Source organism: Heliangelus exortis, chromosome 27, assembly GCF_036169615.1.
Source record: "Heliangelus exortis chromosome 27, bHelExo1.hap1, whole genome shotgun sequence".
Classification (NCBI taxonomy): domain Eukaryota; kingdom Metazoa; phylum Chordata; class Aves; order Apodiformes; family Trochilidae; genus Heliangelus; species Heliangelus exortis.
In genome coordinates this window covers 710836-729197 of record NC_092448.1, presented here as the reverse complement: position 1 = coordinate 729197, position 18362 = coordinate 710836, and the positions used below count along the sequence as shown (strand labels likewise).

At 55.6% G+C, this 18362-nt stretch overlaps 5 protein-coding genes and 1 long non-coding RNA gene across 6 annotated transcripts in view; 1 reads left to right on the top strand and 5 right to left on the bottom strand.

Annotated features, from left to right (window-relative positions):
• The window catches only part of LOC139787944 (ankyrin repeat domain-containing protein 7-like), a 118687-nt gene that overhangs the window by 51140 nt on the left and 49185 nt on the right, over positions 1 to 18362 (bottom strand). The gene's annotated exons all lie outside the window — the stretch shown is intronic.
• LOC139787948 (uncharacterized) overlaps positions 1 to 18362 on the bottom strand; it is a 112714-nt gene that overhangs the window by 55114 nt on the left and 39238 nt on the right. The gene's annotated exons all lie outside the window — the stretch shown is intronic.
• The window catches only part of LOC139787626 (POTE ankyrin domain family member B-like), a 133773-nt gene that overhangs the window by 99181 nt on the left and 16230 nt on the right, over positions 1 to 18362 (top strand). The window lies entirely within an intron of this gene.
• Positions 707 to 1368, bottom strand: LOC139787627 (meiotic recombination protein REC8 homolog). The gene is made up of 3 exons (XM_071726885.1): positions 1311 to 1368; positions 1109 to 1177; positions 707 to 932 (listed from the first exon to the last, which is right to left on the bottom strand). Exons 1-3 carry the CDS (start codon positions 1364 to 1366, stop codon positions 707 to 709), a joined length of 351 nt encoding a protein of 116 aa, XP_071582986.1. The 5' UTR covers positions 1367 to 1368.
• Positions 3071 to 6486, bottom strand: LOC139787892 (E3 ubiquitin-protein ligase RNF31-like). Its single transcript, XM_071727273.1, has 3 exons — positions 6425 to 6486; positions 6224 to 6320; positions 3071 to 3321 (listed from the first exon to the last, which is right to left on the bottom strand). Exons 2-3 carry the CDS (start codon positions 6238 to 6240, stop codon positions 3087 to 3089), a joined length of 252 nt encoding a protein of 83 aa, XP_071583374.1. The 5' UTR covers positions 6241 to 6320; positions 6425 to 6486; the 3' UTR covers positions 3071 to 3086.
• Positions 12851 to 13834, bottom strand: LOC139787647 (olfactory receptor 14J1-like). The gene has a single exon (XM_071726907.1). It carries the CDS (start codon positions 13832 to 13834, stop codon positions 12851 to 12853), a length of 984 nt encoding a protein of 327 aa, XP_071583008.1.

The following is an 18362-nucleotide window of genomic DNA, read 5'->3' as shown; positions in this document are numbered from 1 at the left end:
TAGTCAAAAAGAACCCCCCGGGAGACCCAAAAATCCCTCAGGACCCCCCAAAACCCCTCAGGACCCCCAAATCCCCCCCAGATCCCCTCAACTCCCCCCTCAGGACCCCCCAACCCCCCTCAAACTCCCATTACCCCCCCTCAGGACCCCCCAAGTCCCCTCAGGACCCCTCGAACCCCCCCAGGACCCCTCAAATCCCCCCTCAGGACCCCCCAACTCCCCTCAAATCCCCCCGGGACCCCCAAAAACCCCTCAGATCCCCCCAAATCCCCCATTTCCCCCCTCAGGACCCCCCCAAGTCCCCTCAGGACCCCCCGAACCCTCCCAAATTCCCTCAAATCCCCCCCTCAGGACCCCCCAACTCCCCTCAAGATCTCCCCAAGACCCCCCAGGACCCCAAAACCCCCTCAGACCCCCATTTCCCCCCCTCAGGACCCCCCAAAACCCCCTCAGGACCCCTCAAAATCCCTCCAGGACCCCCCAAGTCCCTCAGGACCCCCCAAGTCCCCTCATATTCCCTCAAGTCCCCCCTCAGGACCCCCCAAACCCCTCAAATCCCCCCCAGACCCCCTCAAATCCCTCCCAGGACCCCCAATTCCCCTCAAGGACCCCCCCAAACCCCTCAGATCCCCCCCAAATCCCCATTTCCCCCCCTCAGGACCCCCCAAACCCCCCCAGATCCCCTCAAATCCCCCCTCAGGACCCCTCATATTCCCTCAAATCCTCCCTCAGGACCCCCCGAACCCCCCTCAAATCCCCCCCGAACCGCTGCCGAACCCAGGAGGTTCCGGCACTGCCTCCCATAGACCCGAGCGAGGCCCAACTGGAGCAGCGCCGCTAAATAGAGGGAGCAGCGAGGGGGCGGGGCCCCGGCGGGAGGGGGCGGAGCTTCCCAGCCGCCTTGACCAATGACGAACGAGAGCACCGCGGCGCTGGGCGGGGGGAGAGCGAGAAGCGACCAATAGGAGCCCAGGGGGCGTGGCCAAAGGGGGGATAAAAGGAGGAGCGGGAGCAGCAGGACTCTTTTTGCCGCTGCGGAGCGCGAAGGGGGAAGGGGGGGGGGAGGGGGGGAAAGAGCCAAAATTAAGGGGTTTTGCCCCAAAATTACCACGTCCGCGGCACGTCCACCCCCAGGTACTCGCGGGGCTGCAGGCGGGAGCTGCAGGTGGCCGCCAACCTGCGGGAAAAAGGGGGTTGAGCCTCAAAAAAAAAAAAAAAAAAATCGAAAAAAAAGCCGCCGAGAAAAGAGGGAACGAAAAAAAAGAGGAAAATGAGGAAAAAAAGAGGAAAATGAGGAAAAAAATCCGTACCAGATGGTGCCGAAGCAGCCGGTGTGGCGGCGCAGAACCTCCGGGTAGTAGAACATGGTGAAAAATTAAAAAAAACGGAGCCAAAATCCCCCGGTTTGGCCCCAAAATGGGACGGGAGGGAAAGGGAGAAGCGGCAGGGGGGAATTAAGAGTTAAAATAAAGTGTAAATTAATTAAAGTGTTTTTTTTTTAATCTTTGGCTGCTTGGGTTCGAAGAGGCTTTTGTATTAATTTATTAGTTTATTTTAATTATTTTATTTAACTTATTGAAATTTATATTAGAATTTTAAGCTCGGGTTTTCCTCTATTTTAACAACTTTTTAACTCCTTAAAACCCAGCCTTTTAATAAATAACCGCTCAATAAATAACTTTTTAACACCTAAGTTATCGATAAACAGCTTCTCAATAAATAATTTTTAATTTTCGATAAATTTTCAGTAAATAACTTTTAATTTTTCGATAAATAACCGCTCGATAAATAATTTTTCAATAAATAACCCCAATAAATAATTTTTCGGTGGCTTTTTAATAAATAACCGCTCGATAAATAACTTTTTAAATAAATAACTTCGATAAACTACCTCAATAAATAATTTCAATAAATTATTTTTAATAAATAACTCAGCTTTTAATTTTAATTAAGCTTAAATAGGTCCTCAAAAGGGAAATAATTTAAAGGAATTATTAAACTCGTGGTTTTCACCCCAAAACCGGGGGGAAACCGCCCCAAATCCCTCAATCTATTGATTTATTAAAGCTGTAATTTAATTAAATAATCAAAATAAATATTAATAATTTAAAAAGGGTTGGGCTTTTTTGAAAAAAAAACGGTGGTTTAGGGCAGAACAAGATCCCCGAAATGGGGTCGTTAATTAACTAAGGGGGACGCTAATTAATGAATAAATTAACCCGGACTAAACTAAACAAAAAATTAATCTTTGGGACCGGGAAAATAAAAAATTGGAAAAAGAACAAAAATTCCTCTCAAAAAACGCCCTAAAACCCGCCCCGGTTTCGTTAATTCAATGAGCGCCGCTTCGCCCCCTCCTCGGTAATCAACCCGAAATTAACGAAAAAGCGACCAAAAATAATTTAAAAACGAAAAGATGAACTTGAAATAAGTGAAATTAATTAAAATAATTAAAAATTAATTAAATGAAACCGCCAGCGCTCTCTCCTCGACTCCAATCCCCCCTCACAGCTCCGCAAGCCACCGCCGCCTCCTCCTCTCTGCCGCTTCCCGCCCTTCGCCGCCTCTTTTATCACCTCCGTCTCCCCGCCCCCCGCCCCAATCAGCGAGCGGCACCCCGAGGCGGTGCTGCCCAATCAGAAGCAGCGCCGGGAGAGGCGGGAAAGCGCCGTCCAATCGGCGCCCGCCCTGCCTCAGCGCGGAGGAGAGACGGGGTGTGGGCGGGCGGGAGGCAGAGGCGGGAACGCGTTGACCAATCAGCGCTCGTTTCGCCCCGCGGAGGCGGGCGCAAGGGCGGCTCGGCCAATGGGAGCCGCTCCGCCTCAGCGGCCGCAGCCAATCAGCGGCGGCGGCGCCGTCGTTCCTCCGTCTCCTCAGGGCGAAGGAGGAGGAAGGAGGCAAAATGGCGGCCGCGCTGAGGGGAGGGGGGGCGGGGGGGGGGGGCAGCGAAATGGCGGCCGGGAAGGGCCCGAAACGCTTTGAACACCGCGAGTTTATTGAGAAGCGAAGCCCTGGGGTGCGGGGTGAGTCCCGGGGGGTCCCCCGGAGGTTCCCGGGGGCGTTGTTTGTTTGTTTGTTTGTTTTAATTAAACGAGGGGAGGTTTGGGCGGCGGAGGCCGAGGCCGGACCGGGGCCTCCCGTGCCAGGGCGTCCCGGAGCCGCTGTTCGTAGTCCCCCTGGGTCTCTCCCGGGAGCTGCGGGGGTTTTCCCCCCCGGAGGTGCCGCTCGGCCGCCGCTGCCAGTTCCGCGGGGGTGTAGAGGGGGGAAGGATCCAAACCCGCCGCGTTCACCAAACGAACCAAATATTCCGTGTAGTGGGACCTGGAGCCGGCAGCGAGACCCCAAAGGAGACATAAAAACCCCAAAGGAGCCGTAAAGATCCATAGGGACCCCCAAAGGGACCCCAAAGGATCCATAAAGACCCCAAAGGATCTATAAGGACCCCAAAATGACCCCAAAGGATCCATAAAGACTCTAAAAGGACCCTAAAAGGATCCATAAAGACCCCAAAAGGACCCCAAAGGATCCAGAAAAACCCCAAAGGATCCATAGGGACCCCAAAAGGACCCAAAGGGACCCCAAAGTGACCCATAAGTGCCCCACCCCCCCTAATTACCACAAACCCCCCTTAATTACCCCATAACCCCCCTAATTGCCTCCCCAGTGCCTCCCAGTTCCCCCCAGTGCCCCCTAATTACCCCATAACCCCCCCTAATTGCCCCCCAGTGCCCTCCCAGTGCCTTTTCCCCCAGCCCCCCCTAATTACCCCATAGCCCCCCTAATTACCCCATAGCCCCCCTAATTACCTCCCAGTGCCCTCCCAGTTCCCCCCAGTGCCCCCTAATTACCCCATAACCCCCCCTAATTACCCCATAACCCCCTAATTACCCCATAACCCCCCCCTAATTGCCTCCCAGTGCCCTCCCAGTGCCTCCCAGTTCCCCCCAGTGCCCCCTAATTACCCCATAACTCCCCCTAATTACCCCATAACCCCCCCTAATTACCCCATAACCCCCCCTAATTGCCTCCCAGTGCCCTCCCAGTGCCTCCCAGTTCCCCCCAGTGCCCCCTAATTACCCCATAACTCCCCCTAATTACCCAATATCTCCCCTTAATTACCCCATAACCCCCCATAATTACCCCATAACCCCCCTAATTACCCCATAACTCCCCTTAATTACCCCATAACCCCCCCTAATTACCCCATAACCCCCTCCAATTGCCCCCAGTGCCTCCCAGTTCCCCCCAGCCCCCCCTAATTACCCCATAACCCCCCCTAATTACCCCATAACCCCCTCCAATTGCCCCCCAGTGCCCTCCCAGTGCCTCCCAGTTCCCCCAGCCCCCCCTAATTACCCCATAACCCCCCCTAATTACCCCATAACCCCCTCCAATTGCCTCCCAGTGCCTCCCAGTTCCCCCCAGCCCCCCCTAATTACCCCATAACCCCCCCTAATTACCCCATAACCCCCCTAATTGCCTCCCAGTGCCCTCCCAGTGCCCTCCCAGTGCCTCCCAGTTCCCCCCAGTTCCCCCCAGTGCCCCCCAGTGCCCCTAATTACCCCATAACCCCCCTTAATTATCCCATAACCCCCCCTAATTACCCCATAACCCCCCCTAATTACCCCATAACTCCCCCTAATTACCCCATAACCCCCCCTAATTATCCCATAACCCCCCCTAATTACCCCATAACCCCCCCTAATTACCCCATAACCCCCCCTAATTACCCCATAACTCCCCCTAATTACCCCATAACCCCCCCCAATTCCCTCCCAGTGCCTCCCAGTTCCCCCCAGCCCCCCCTAATTACCCCAAACGCCCCCTAATTACCCCATAACCCCCCCTAATTACCCCATAACCCCCTAATTACCCCATAACCCCTCCCAATTCCCTCCCAGTGCCCTCCCAGTTCCCCCCAGTTCCCCCCAGCCCCCCCTAATTACCCCATAACCCTCCCTAATTACCCCATAACCCCCCCTAATTACCCCATAACCCCCCCTAATTACCCCATAAGCCCCTCCAATTGCCTCCCAGTGCCCTCCCAGTTCCCCCCAGTTCCCCCCAGCCCCCCCTAATTACCCCATAACCCCCTCTAATTACCCCATAACCCCCCCTAATTACCCCATAACCCCCCTTAATTACCCCATAAGCCCCTCCAATTGCCTCCCAGTGCCCTCCCAGTGCCTCCCAGTTCCCCCCAGTGCCCCCTAATTACCCCATAACCCCCCCTAATTACCCCATAACCCCCTCCAATTGCCCCCCAGTGCCCTCCCAGTGCCTCCCAGTTCCCCCCAGCCCCCCCTAATTACCCCATAACCCCCTCCAATTGCCTCCCAGTGCCTCCCAATTCCCCCCAGCCCCCCCTAATTACCCCATAACCCCCCCAATTGCCTCCCAGTGCCCTCCCAGTGCCTCCCAGTACCCCCTAATTACCCCATAACCCCCCCTAATTACCCCATAACCCCCTCCAATTGCCCCCCAGTGCCCTCCCAGTGCCTCCCAGTTCCCCCCAGCCCCCCCTAATTACCCCATAACCCCTCCCAATTCCCTCCCAGTTCCCCCCAGTTCCCCCAGCCCCCCCTAATTACCCCATAACCCCCCCTAATTACCCCATAACCCCCCTTAATTACCCCATAACCCCCTCCAATTGCCTCCCAGTGCCCTCCCAGTGCTTCCCAGTTCCCCCCAGCCCCCCCTAATTACCCCATAACCTCCTCCAATTGCCTCCCAGTGCCCTCCCAGTGCTTCCCAGTTCCCCCAGCCCCCCCTAATTACCCCATAACCCCCCCCAATTGCCTCCCAGTGCCCTCCCAGTGCCTCCCAGTTCCCCCCAGTGTCCCCTAATTACCCCATAACCCCCCCTAATTACCCCATAACCCCCTCCAATTGCCCCCCAGTGCCCTCCCAGTGCTTCCCAGTTCCCCCCAGCCCCCCCTAATTACCCCATAACCCCCCCCAATTGCCTCCCAGTGCCCTCCCAGTGCCTCCCAGTGCCCTCCCAGTGCCTCCCAGTTCCCCCCAGTGTCCCCTAATTACCCCATAACCCCCCCTAATTACCCCATAACCCCCTCCAATTGCCCCCCAGTGCCCTCCCAGTGCCTCCCAATTCCCCCCAGCCCCCCCTAATTACCCCATAACCCCCTCCAATTGCCTCCCAGTGCCCTCCCAGTGCCTCCCAGTGCCCCCCAGTGCCCCCCAGTGCCCCCCAGTTCCCCCCCACCTGCAGAGCCCGGCCATGCCCGGGGGGGTCTCTTTCCCACAGGGCTGATCCCGCAGCCCCCCGGGGGTCTCCTTCTGCTCCAGGACCCCGCAGCCCCCTGGGGACCCCAAAAAAAACTTGGGGGGCAGCCCCAGACTTGGGGGGGAGGGGTTGGGGGGGGTTGGGATGGATTTTTGGGGTGAAAAAGGGGGGTTTTGGTACCTCCAGGAACCTCGGGGGACCCCGCCGGGGGCTCCGTGTCGAAGGGAACCCCCCCCCTCCTGTGGGGGGACCCCCAAGTCACCCCCAGACCCAAACCTGGCCCCCAGTGCCTCCCAGTGCCTCCCAGTTCCCCCCAGTGCCCTCCCAGTGCCCTCCCAGTCCCTCCCAATCCCCTCTCAGTCCCTCCCAGTCCCCCCCAGTTCCCTCCCAATCCCCTCCCAGTCCCTCTCAGTTCCCCCCAGTTCCTTCCCAATCCCCTCCCAGCCCCTTCCAGTCGCCCCCAGTTCCCACCAGTGCCCTCCCAGTCCCTCCCAGTGCCCTCCTAGTCCCTCCCAGTTGGGTCCCAGTTGGGTGTGGTCCCTCCCAGTTGCCTCCCAGTCAGATCCAGTCCCTCCAATCCCCTCCCAGTGCCCCCCAACCCCCTCCCAGTCCCTCCCAATCCCCTCCCAGTTCCTCCCAATCCCCTCCAATCCCTCCCAGTGCCCTCCCAGTCCCTCCCAGTGCCCTCCAAATGCCCCATAGGGCCCTTCCAGTGCCCCCCAATCCCTCCCAGTCCCTCCCAATGTCCTCCAATCCCCTCCCAGTTCCCTCCCAGTCTCCCCCAATCCCCTCCCAGTGCCTCCCAGTCCCTCCCAGTGCCCCCCAATCCCTCCCAGTCCCTCCCAATGTCCTCCAATCCCCTCCCAGTCCCCTCCCAGTCCCCCCCAATCCCCTCCCAGTTCCCTCCCAGTCCCCTCCCAATCCCTCCCAGTCCCCTCCCAGTGCCCCCCAGTCCCTCCCAACCCCCTCCCAATCCCTCCCAGTCCCCTCCCAGTGCCCCCCAGTCCCCTCCCAGTGCCCCCCAATCCCCTCCCAGTCCCTCCCAGTCCCCCCCAACCCCCTCCCAGTCCCTCCCAGTGCCTCCCAGTCCCTCCCAGTTGCTGACCCTGAGGAGGCTCTGGAGTCTCTGGGGCAGTGCCGGGGGTGGTGGGCGTGGAGGGACCCCCGGAGGGGGCACCCCCCCTGGGGACAGCTCTATAGGGCACAGGGACCTATAGATACCCTATAGAGACCCTATAGGCACCCTATAGAGACCCTACAGCCACCCCCTATAGGCACCCCCCCTGGGGACAGCTCTATAGGGCACAAGGACCTATAGGTACCCTATAGGTACCCTATAGACACCCTATAGATACCCCCTATAGGCACCCCCTATAGACACCCCTCCTGGGGACAGCTCTATAGGGAACAGGGACCTATAGGTACCCTATAGGCACCCTATAGACACCCTATAGATACCCTATAGGGACCCCGTATAGGCACCCCCCCTGGGGACAGCTCTATAGGGCAGGGGGACCTATAGGTACCTTATAGACACCCTATAGACACCCTATAGATACCTTACAGGCACCCCCTATAGGCACCCCCTATAGGCACCCCCCCTGGGGACAGCTCTATAGGGCAGGGGAACCTATAGGTACCCTATAAGCACCCTATAGACACCCTATAGATACCCTACAGGCACCCTATAGAGACCCTACAGGTACCCTATAGACACCCCCTATAGACACCCCATATAGGCACCCCCCCTGGGGACAGCTCTATAGGGCACAGGGACCTATAGATACCCTATAGGCACCCTATAGAGACCCTATAGGCACCCCCTATAGGCACCCCCTCTGGGGACAGTGTAGGCAGCAAGTGCCCAGACGGTGCCCCCCCCGCCTGTGCCCAGCTGGGGCTGGCCCAGGGGCGCATGCCCGGGTTCGGGGGTGTGGTTTCCGGGCAGAATTCCAGAGCCGGACGGATCAAAGTCAGCTCCTGATACCGAAAGAGCCAGCACTGGCTCGACTGACTCCCACGGCGAGACTCATCCCACGCAACATCTGGTGGAGAATGTGAGCAACAATTTCGGTCTAAACCGTCTCCCCGAGCGTTTCGTCCGAAAGTGACCCTTCTCTACAGACCGTCCGATACCCTGAAAGATTCGGGTAAGAGAAACCCTTTCCTCTTTTCGACATCGACATCAGTAAAGCCGACGATGGGCTCCTATGCAAGCAAACCTACCGGCACCGCCGTTGCCGAGCAGATTGTAACCCAGGCGAAAAGGCAGGAACCCTTCCGCTACCCAGGTCCCGAAACCACCTGGAACCCCCGGGGGGAGGTGCATGATCTGCTGGCAAGTCTCCACTATGGGGAGATCAACGGCGACATTATTGGTGCGGACAACACCTGGCGGGTCGTTTGCAATCTATTAGCTTGCTTGAAAGCCGAAATAGAAGTGGCAATGGCCACCGCCGCGGCCCCATTACGAAAGACCGAGGTATTTCCCCTGAAGGAAATGCCCACAGTAACCCCCTCGGCACCCCCCTTCGAGGGGGAGGAGCCCGAGAGAGTGCCAGACGTGACCCCCTCGGCGCCACCCCTGGAGGAAGTCGAAACACCGGAAAATGATGGGGCGGAAACCGCGGCTTGCAGCACCTCCGGTTGCCGCGGAGAGTTACCCCCGCCGCCGCCCCCGGCCCCACGGAAGGCTGCAAAGATAAAAGCAGCCCCTCAACCAAAGTGGCTGTACATGCGGCTGGGCTTCCCCAACCTCAGCCTCACCCTGGTGCACTTCGCCACCACCTGGCTCGGCCTTTATCTGTGCCAGGCTTTCGGCGCCTTCTCCCCCAGGAGCCTGCAGGCTTTGCAGGGGACGCTCTTTGCCCTCAGCTTCTGCGGCTTCGTCGTCTTCACCAACCTCTCCCTGCAGACCAGTACCACCGGCTCTGAACAACGAGGCACCACGCAGCTAAGATCTTCGCGTATTTGTCATCTTTTCCCCCATAAAAATTTAAAAAAAAAAAAAAAAAAAAAAAAAGGGGGGGGGGGGAAGTGTAGGCAGCAGGTGCCAGGACTTGCCGGACAGTGCCCGCCCCACCTGTGCCCAGCTGGGGCTAGCCCAGATGCACATGGCCGGGTTCGGTATGGTGTGGTTCCTGAGCGGATTCCAGAGCCTGGCGGATCGAAGTTAGCTCCTGATACTAATCCGAACCAGCACTAGCTTGACTGACTCTGTTTGCGAACCGAGCTCGCGCCCACGGCGAGATTCGTCTCACGCAACACCACCATTCCTTTCATGTCTCACCTGGGACTTCCATCCCTGGAAACACAATGACAGAGTTGGCTAAGGAGGCAATCAGAGCTTTGACTCCCTAGAGCTGAGAGCATTAGCATAGGTGAGAAGAATGGGAATGAACAAAGAGGAGTATTTAATTATTAATCAACCAATCATTAAACTCTTCTTGTCTCAATCCATTCCTCCACCCCACTGCTATGGGAAAGCTGGGTCAGACGCTGCGATAAGCTCAGTGTCTGGCTTGGGTTCAAATACAACAGTCTTTGTTTGGGCCCCACGTGGGGCACAAAGGGCTGAGATAATGACAGATCTGATCATGGTGTGTCCATCTTTTTGTGTCTCCTGACACAAAGGATTTCTCATAGGATTATCCCTTGTAAAAAGGTGACCTCATTAGGGGCAGCTCGTACTTAGCATATGGTTGAGGAGTGTGTTTGATTGGCCATGAAACTTTATCATGCTTTGCTTTGCTTTGTTTGCAAAGAGGAAAACTCCTGCTGTGCCTGTGTGCAGCAGTTCTCTAAGGAAAAGAGGGGGGAGCTGGTGCAAAGGAGCTGAACCATCCAGCTGCAGAGACCAGGGGAGAAGTCTGATGGGAGGAGAAGTGATGCAAGTGCCAGGGGCCAAGGAGAGCAGTGGTGGGGTTGGGGAGGTGAGGAGCAAGGATGTCCATCCAGGGTCAGACCTCAAAGAACTGCTTCTCCTTCTGGTGCAGACCTCCTGAGGAGATCCTCTGGGTCATTATCACTTGGAGAATACTGCAAGAACCTCTCCTCTGAAGTACAAAGAAATGAAATACTACCTTTAAAAGAAAAGTGCAAAAGTGCACTTTGAAATCTTCCTCCTGATATCCACAGATAAAAAAATAATAACTCCAGGGAACCCTACAGGTCTTGAAGACATGAATGAAAAAACAAAAGATAAAATCCTTTGGGCTTTCGAGGCTCATTAAATGAACCTCAGATCCTGAGAGAAGAATGCAAAAAACCTCTGATAAAGTTAGTCAGAAGCAAAACCCAAAATACCTTCACACACTGATGGGCCCCCCTGAGCCTGCCAGAGCCTCCCCATGGCCTCGTTAGAGCAGATCCCTGGAGGCCATGATTGCAGGAGGCAAAGGCCCTGTGCTGGTGGCTGTAATGCTGAGAAAAGCCTTTGGTTTGTTGGATGCAGCAGAAAGGCCAAGCCCTGACCCCAGGCCCTGGGAAGGCAGATCCTGAGAGCCTCAAGAGAAAGTTTCCTCTCCCCAGCCTTGGTGGCCCAGGACACTGCTATGGCCAAGGGGACAATGACCTCACTCCTTGACAGAGCCCTTGGCCACCTCTCCTGCAGGCTGTCCTACACTGTCCATGCCTGCAGCTCCTTCCCTTCAGGCTGTTGTCACCCTTCCTGCTTTCCCACCTAAATCTCACCCCAGCATTTCCAGACCTTCTCTGCTGTCTCTCTGCTCTCATTGGCTTTGCCTTGAAAACAAGATCCTGGGCTGATCCAGAACACTTCTAGGAAAAGCTCTAACACAAGGATACCCTGGGGTTTAGACTTTTTGTTCTATCTCTACAGTCTTAACCTTCCAAGGTGACCATTGTGGAGGTTTTGGACTACCAAGAGAAGTTCCATCACAAAGTCATAGAGCTGTCTGGATGTGAAGGGATGTGACAGACCAGACTTGTATTTCTCATGATCACTCCAAAAGGACTGCCCATACCACCTTTGTGGAAACTTCCCCAGGGTACAGTCTGGAGTTTTGATGGGATGGGTAAAAACTGAGGGACAGAATTAAGCGTGAAGTGGTCTGATAAGAATGTGTGCCTGAGAGTCTGGGATGGATGCTTCTGATCCCATCCCTCTAATCAGTCTTGCTCTGGGCTGAGGATTTAGGAATGCCCCAGGACATTCCTCTTATCGCTGTTTGTTTGTCTGATTTTTTAGGCCTGTTCTGTTTCTTTCCTAGAGAAAGAATTGCTCCTCTAAGTGATAATGTGACCCTCAGTCCTTTCACTCTGTACCAGTCAGTGGTGTCAAAGGAGCTGTCGAGCATTTTCTGGGACCGTATGGTTTCAGTCCCTCTCCCCAGCAGGGCCAGGTCTGGCACTCAGGTTGGATCCAGCAGCACCTTGGCTCCTCTCTGAGAAGGAGTTCAGAAAGCAAGGGGGTGCGAGCTGTGTCTCCCTGGGTGCCCTCCCCGGGTCATGACAAGTGCCCAGCAAGACCTTTCCCCCGGGGCTGCTCCCAGCCAGGCAGCCCCAGCCTGTGCCATGGCCCGGGTGAGTCCCCTGCAGGGGCAGACACTGGCACTTGTCCTTCTGAGATTTCTCTCCAGATGAGCTCTGCTGCTCCGTGACACATTTCATGCAGGCACAGCCCAGGACAGGGTGCAGTCCTGCTGCAGACTGCTCTATCTGATGGGATGGCCTCAGCAGTCCCTGGGGCTGTGTCACCCCGTGGCCGTCCTCTTGGGCAGCATCTCCAGCTCCTGGAGAAACCATGTCAGCTGTGGGGCTTCAGCGACAGCTCTGCCCCAGGCTCTGCTGGGCTCTGGGCCAGGAGAGAGCCCGGGCAGGGCTGGGAGTTCCCCCCATGCAGGCACTGAGCCCAGCAGGAGGATGGAGATGCTCTGGCAGAAAGACTCAGCCTCAACTGAGGACACCCACGGCTTTCTCTGCCAGGGTTTCACTTGCCAGCCCAGAACAGCTCCCTCCAGGCTCTCCCACCTCCCCTCCCCTCTCTCCCAGCACAGCCCAGTTGCTGCTGGCCCCACACCAGTGCCCAGCCCAGGCTGCTCTGCCCAGTCCCACCACAGCCCCAGCCCCTCTGAAGGGCACAGCAGCTCCTGGGGGGCAGAGAGAGCTCAGAGCCCCAGATGGGTGACCATGCATGGCAAAAGGAGCAGGAGGCACCCTGTGTCCCCTGCTCTCCTCTCCAGGAGATCCGCAGAGCTCTGCAGCCCCTCGGGGCCATCCCCTCTGCCCAGCCCAGCACAACAGCCCTGGCCCTTGTGCTCCTCAAGAGCTCTGACTGCTCCAGGCACAGAGCAGCCTTCCCAGGGCTGCTGCAGCCAGGCAGGGGCTTTCACTTCCCTTTCATTCCTGATACACTGAGCAGGGATAGCAGGGAAAATATATGATGCAGGTTTATTTATGTCACTTAAATCAAATGAAGGTTCTGCGTTTACACCATGTTTCTCCGAGGAAAAAAATAAATAGGTGTATATTAAAGGTGGAAAGATGAATAAAGATGTTACTTTGAAGAAAAGGAAATCACAATTCAAGAAAAATGCAAAAAATATAAAGAAAAAAAATGTGGACTGTTCTGACACAGAGGCTGGGTCATTTGAAGAGGAAAGGAGGAAGATTATGGCTGCTGAAAAACCCTAACCATTTCCTCAGAGAAGCCTTGAGCTCCTGGTTCCTCATGCTGTAGATGAGGGGGTTCACTGCTGGAGGAACCACCGAGTACAGAAATGACACCACCAGGTCCAGGGAAGGGGAGGAGATGGAGGGGGGCTTCAGGTAGGCAAAAGCTGATGTGCTGATGAACAGAGAGACCACGGCCAGGTGAGGGAGGCACGTGGAAAAGGCTTTGTGCCTTCCCTGCTCAGAGGGGATCCTCAGCACAGCCCTGAAGATCTCCACATAGGACACCACGATGAAAAAAAAACACCCAAATATAAAACAGGAAATGACCACACTAAGCCCAGTTTCCCTGAGGTAGGAGTGTGAGCAGGAGAGCTTGAGGATCTGGGGGATTTCACAGAAGAACTGGTCCAGGGCATTGCCCTGGCAGAGGGGCAGGGAAAATGTATTGGCTGTGTGCAGCAGAGCAGTGAGAAACCCAGAGCCCCAGGCAGCTGCTGCCATGTGGACACAAGCTCTGCTGCCCAGGAGGGTCCCGTAGTGCAGGGGTTTGCAGATGGCCACGTAGCGGTCATAGGACATGATCGTCAGGAGATAAAACTCTGCTGAAATGAAAAAAGCAAAGAAGAAGAGCTGTGCAGCACATGCCTTGTAGGAGATGCCCCTGTTGTCCCAGAGGGAATTGGCCATGGCTTTGGGCAGAGTGGTGGAGATGGATCCCAGGTCGAGGAGGGAGAGGTTGAGGAGGAAGAAGTACATGGGGGTGTGGAGGTGGTGGTCACAGGCGATGGTGGTGATGATGAGGCCGTTGCCCAGGAGGGCAGCCAGGTAGATGCCCAGGAAGAGCCAGAAGTGCAAGAGCTGCAGCTCCCGCCTCTCTGCAAATGCCAGGAGGAGGAACTGCCTGATGGAGCTGCTGTTGGACATCTGATGCCTCTGGGAATGGTGGACTTTCATAGGAGAAAAAGAAGGGACAAATCAAGACAGATTTGCTCAAATACATTATGTCATCCCTGGAAACTGGTCTGCAAGATCAAAGACAGTTTCCATACCTTCTTTTCCTGGAACAAAGACAAAGACATTGCTATCAGATCTTCCTTCATCTCCATGGGTGGATCTCTGAATGTTGCTGGCTGACTGTGTAGTGAGGCACAGAACCTCTCTGTGGTGGCTGCCTCAGAGTCAGATCTGCTCTGCAGCTGTGATCCCAAGGGACTAGGGGTCAGGGGAAGCACCAGTGGTCAAGATTGTCATATCAAGGAAGTGGTAAACAAAAGGGGCTATCACCATCTACATTCTCAGTGCTAACAAAGCAAGGTGCCAGAAAGCGAATTCAGAGAGGTTTGGGATTTATTTCAGCTCCCCCCATCTCTCCTGGGGAATGTTCCTGGATGTCTCAAACCCTCAGCATTTCTCCTGCACTCTGGGAGAACAGAGCAAGGCAAGAGGATTGCCTGTGGCTGCGTGCAGAGAAGGGGGAGCTGGTCTGATGAAGGGAGGGTCAGCTCCTCCCCAGCCTCACAGAGGGCATTGCCCAGAGCTCCAGAGGGCAGAGGGAAGATGGACACCTCCTTGCCATGGACACATCTGCTGCCTGGAGCTGCCCCAGCCAGGAGCTGGTTCCTTGGCCCCGTCTCCCTTCCTGCCCCTGCTCTCAGAGCCCAGCCCAGCCCCTGGGTGCCCAGCTCTGCCCTGCAGCCACTCAGGGGGTGCAGGGGCTAAAGAACAGGGCACACACCCCTGAGGACAATGGAAGGGTGAGCCTGAGCTGAGCTGCTGGGGGGTGGTGAGTGGAGGCACTTCCTGAGGTTCTCAGTCCCTCTCCAGGTGATGCTTGAGGAGTCTCAGCCCCTGCTCTCCCCTGCACAGCTGAGTTTCCATCCCACCAAGCTGAGCCAGAGAAAAGCTCTCTATGCCCTGGGGAGACAAGTGGAAGCAGAGCCTGAGGAGAGCCCAGACTGGAGCAGGAAAGCCCTGCCCTGAAGGGACTCCTGAAAAGTCCCCTCAGAAATCTTCTGGGCAGCAGCTGGAGCTGTGAGCAGCCCTGAGCAATTCATCCCTCTCTCAGCAGCACCAGGAGCCTGCCCTGTGCTCCCTGTCTCCTGCCAGCCACAGCTTCTGCCAGCACCAGGGAGCTCCCCGGGCAGGCTGAGAGCTGCCCCTGGCAGGCAGGCAGGCAGGCAGCAGAGTCCCTGCCCCAGCACACAGCCCCTGGGCTGCAGGACCCTGCTCTGAAGGACAGCCCTGGCCACCCCTGCCTGCACACACCCCCTCCCTCCTCTTCACAATTCCCCTTCCACCTCCAGCCCCTTCCCCCCTTCCAGCTCCCAGCACCTCTGGCTCTGCAGCTTTAGGAGATGCCTCCAGACACTGCACCAGCTTCACTGCCCTGCACCAGACACTCACCATGGCAGAAGCTGGGAAGATTTCTCTCTCCCCCAGCCCAGGCAGCTCTCAGCTCTCCTCCCAGCCCAGGCTGCCTTTCTCCTCTCTCTCCCTCCTCTCTCTCCCCTGCCCTGCTGCCTGCAGGCAGTGCCCTCAGCCCTGCTGCGCTCTGCAGAGGAGCTGCTCCTGCCCAGAGCTCTCTCTCTGCAGCACTCTCTGCTTGCCAGCAGCTCTCTCAGGCTCAGGAGCCCAGCCCAGCAGCACAGGACCAGCGCCAGACTTGGCCACTTGCTCAGCTCTCTCGGGGCTCCCTCCAGCTCTCCCTGGGGCTCCCCAGGAACCCAATGGGACACACACTGAAGTCATGGCTCATGTCCCCTCCCTCCCTCCTTTCCAGCACAGCCACTTCCCCTCTCGAGACACAACCTCTGCTTCTCCCACTCTCCCACTGGACACCCAGGCAGTGCCAGGGGGAATCTCCTTTCCCTCCTCTTCCCACACAGCCACGGGTGACACTGGAGGTGCCAGGGCTGGTCCCAGACCTGTGTAGGTCCCCAGCTCCAGCCCCTCAATGTCCTTCTTGTTGTGAGGGGCCCAGGACTGACCCCAGATTGGAGGTGAAGCCTCACCAGTGATGAGTCTTGATGATGTCAAGAATATCCCTTGGAGAGCCATGACTCTTTAGTGCTCTCTGTATTTCAGTGAGCCCCAGGGTGTGTTTGGTGCTGAGTCCATGATCCTCAGGTGCTGAGAGATGCATGAACAAACTGCTCCAGAAGTCAGAATGGAACCTGAAAGTACCTTGAAGCATTGATTGGCCCCACTGAGGGCCATTGCTGCCAGAGCCTCCCCATGGCCTTGTTAGAGCAGATCACTGGAGGCCATGATTGCAGGGAGGAAAAGGCTCCGTAAAGGTGGCTCTGAAGCCAAGGATTTTTCATTATTTATTTATTAATAAAGCAATGAAGCCAAACTCTGACCTCCAGGCAATGGGAAGGCAGAGCCCATCCCTCACTTGTGGGGCCCGACTCTTCCTGGGGAAATTGGAGTATGAAAATAAGTAATAATAAAAAAAAAAAAATCTGACACATCCTGACCTCCCCAAGAAGGGGAAAGAAAGTCCAGAGCCTCAGGACAAAATGACTCCTGGCAGACCTTGGTGGTTGAGGCAGGTGCCGTGTCTGAGGTGACAAAGCCCTTGGCCCTGTTGAGCCTTTCAGCCTTTCAGAGCCCTTGGCCACTTCTCCTGCAGGCTGCCCTACACTGTCCATGCCTGCAGCTCCTTCTTTAAACTGCTTTAAAAAGGCTTTAAACTGAAGGAAAACAAGGGAGGAACCCAAGATGGCAATGATCACCCCACCATCACCTCTATAAATGATCTGGGATTAAACTTGGCCTGATGACCCCAGGAGTCCAGCCTGGACTTTCCCAGGGCTGCCCTGATGCCTTGGTGATGACGTGAGGGTTACTGGGGAGGAGGGGGGAGGAACATGGTACCATTTTTCTATATATCTGTATATATTTTGTAATTTTTCCTCTTTATCATTACTGTTTCATTAAAGCTGTGCAGTCTGGTTTCATACCCATAAGTCTCTCTCCTTTATTCTCTCTCCTTTCTTTATCAGCTTGGGGAGAGGCATTAATAGAGAGCTTCTGTCATTCGGTTAATTCCTGGCCCAGCATTAAACCCTGAAAGATCTATTGGCGCCCAACGTGGGGCTTAAGCTAATTAGTTCAAGCCCAGTTGAAATTTCGACTCATTTATATGAATAGTTTGAGTTTTGACTTCAGTGGGAGGATACCCAGATGGCTCTACTGAGTGGGAATCCAACTATTTTCTCTAGAAATTTCACAGGGTTGGAAATTAAACCAATCCTGCTGTACCTTTGGTACTCAGGGCATGTGATCTGTGGCTTTTTACCTGGGATTAGTGTTGCTCTGTGGTTCATTCTTGGTAAGAGCTGCTTACAAACAGTAGTTGTGATATGGTCTTCAACAGTGTGGTACATGGTACAGTGATTTTACACACACCTAGGAGATACACATAGGATACACATTTCATACACAGAGGAAATATCCCTCTAAAGAGGAAACAGACTGCCCACAGGTCAAAGCAGCCACACTTGGAAAAGCTCTCAGGTATCTGAAAGACTTGGCTGTACGAGATGTGATCTATACCATGATGAGACTGTAGATCCTTATCACATGCCATGCCCTCAGCCTGTGAGGCAAAGGTTTGTGCATGCTGCACCATCCCCATTTAACCAGACACTATCAGTGATGTTATGGGTTCCTGGAGGAATGGAACCAGCTGTGGGTGATGGGGTTAAAACAGCAGGAGAATATGAAGATGCTGTCATGGCTCCTCATCGGGGCTGGGTCTCAGCTGTAAAGGGAACAGCTGAGAAACTGCACCTACCCCATCACAAAGCCCTGGTGGTGCTCTCAAGAGCCCAGGCCTGGAACTGTCTGGGATTGTGTCACAGAATCATGAAATCATGGAATGGGTTGGCTTGGAAGGGTTAAACATCATCTTGTTCCAACCCCCTGCATGCATGGGTAGGGACACCTCCCACCCAACTGAAGCCAACCCTGTCCCTGTCCCCACGGAACTCACTAGAAATCCAGACACAGAGAGACAAAGCCATCTCACCTTCCTGACCCTTGCCCCAGCCATGCTCACATTGCTCAAATGTGACTTTTTTCTAAAATTTAATGTATTTCAGTTAATAATTGACATCACCCTGGTACAGAGTGCTCCTCCATGGGCTGCAGATCCACATCTGCCCCTCCGTGCTCCTCCATGGGCTGCAGGGGACAGCTGCCCTCTCCCCACAGCCTGCAGGGGAACTTCTGGTCTGGCCCTTCCTTCAGTCACTGACCTTGGGGTCTTGTGGAGGGCTGGCAGCAGGCTTCCACCTCCTTCTCCATGGACATCTTGGGCATTTTCTGCCACAGACATTCCATGGTCACCCAGGGCAGCTGCTGACTCCTGAGGGAGGTGCTCTCCCAGATATGGGCACCCGAGGTCTCCACACCCCTTCTATACCCCCAGGGTCACCATGGAGACCCCCATGACAATGGTGTCCAGGCACCAGAC

What these genes read in the sequence shown, in the direction of transcription:
- LOC139787627 (XM_071726885.1), bottom strand. Translation starts at nt 1,366, where the DNA reads ATGTTCTACTACCCGGAGGTTCTGCGCCGCCACACCGGCTGCTTCGGC. An exon ending in GGCTGCTTCGGCACCATCTG is followed by an intron (nt 1,178 to 1,310) that starts GTACGGATTTTT and finishes TTTTTCCCGCAG; the next exon opens with GTTGGCGGCCACCTGCAGCT. An exon ending in GTGGACGTGCCGCGGACGTG is followed by an intron (nt 933 to 1,108) that starts GTAATTTTGGGG and finishes CCCCCCGCCCAG; the next exon opens with CGCCGCGGTGCTCTCGTTCG.
- LOC139787647 (XM_071726907.1), bottom strand. Translation starts at nt 13,834, where the DNA reads ATGAAAGTCCACCATTCCCAGAGGCATCAGATGTCCAACAGCAGCTCC.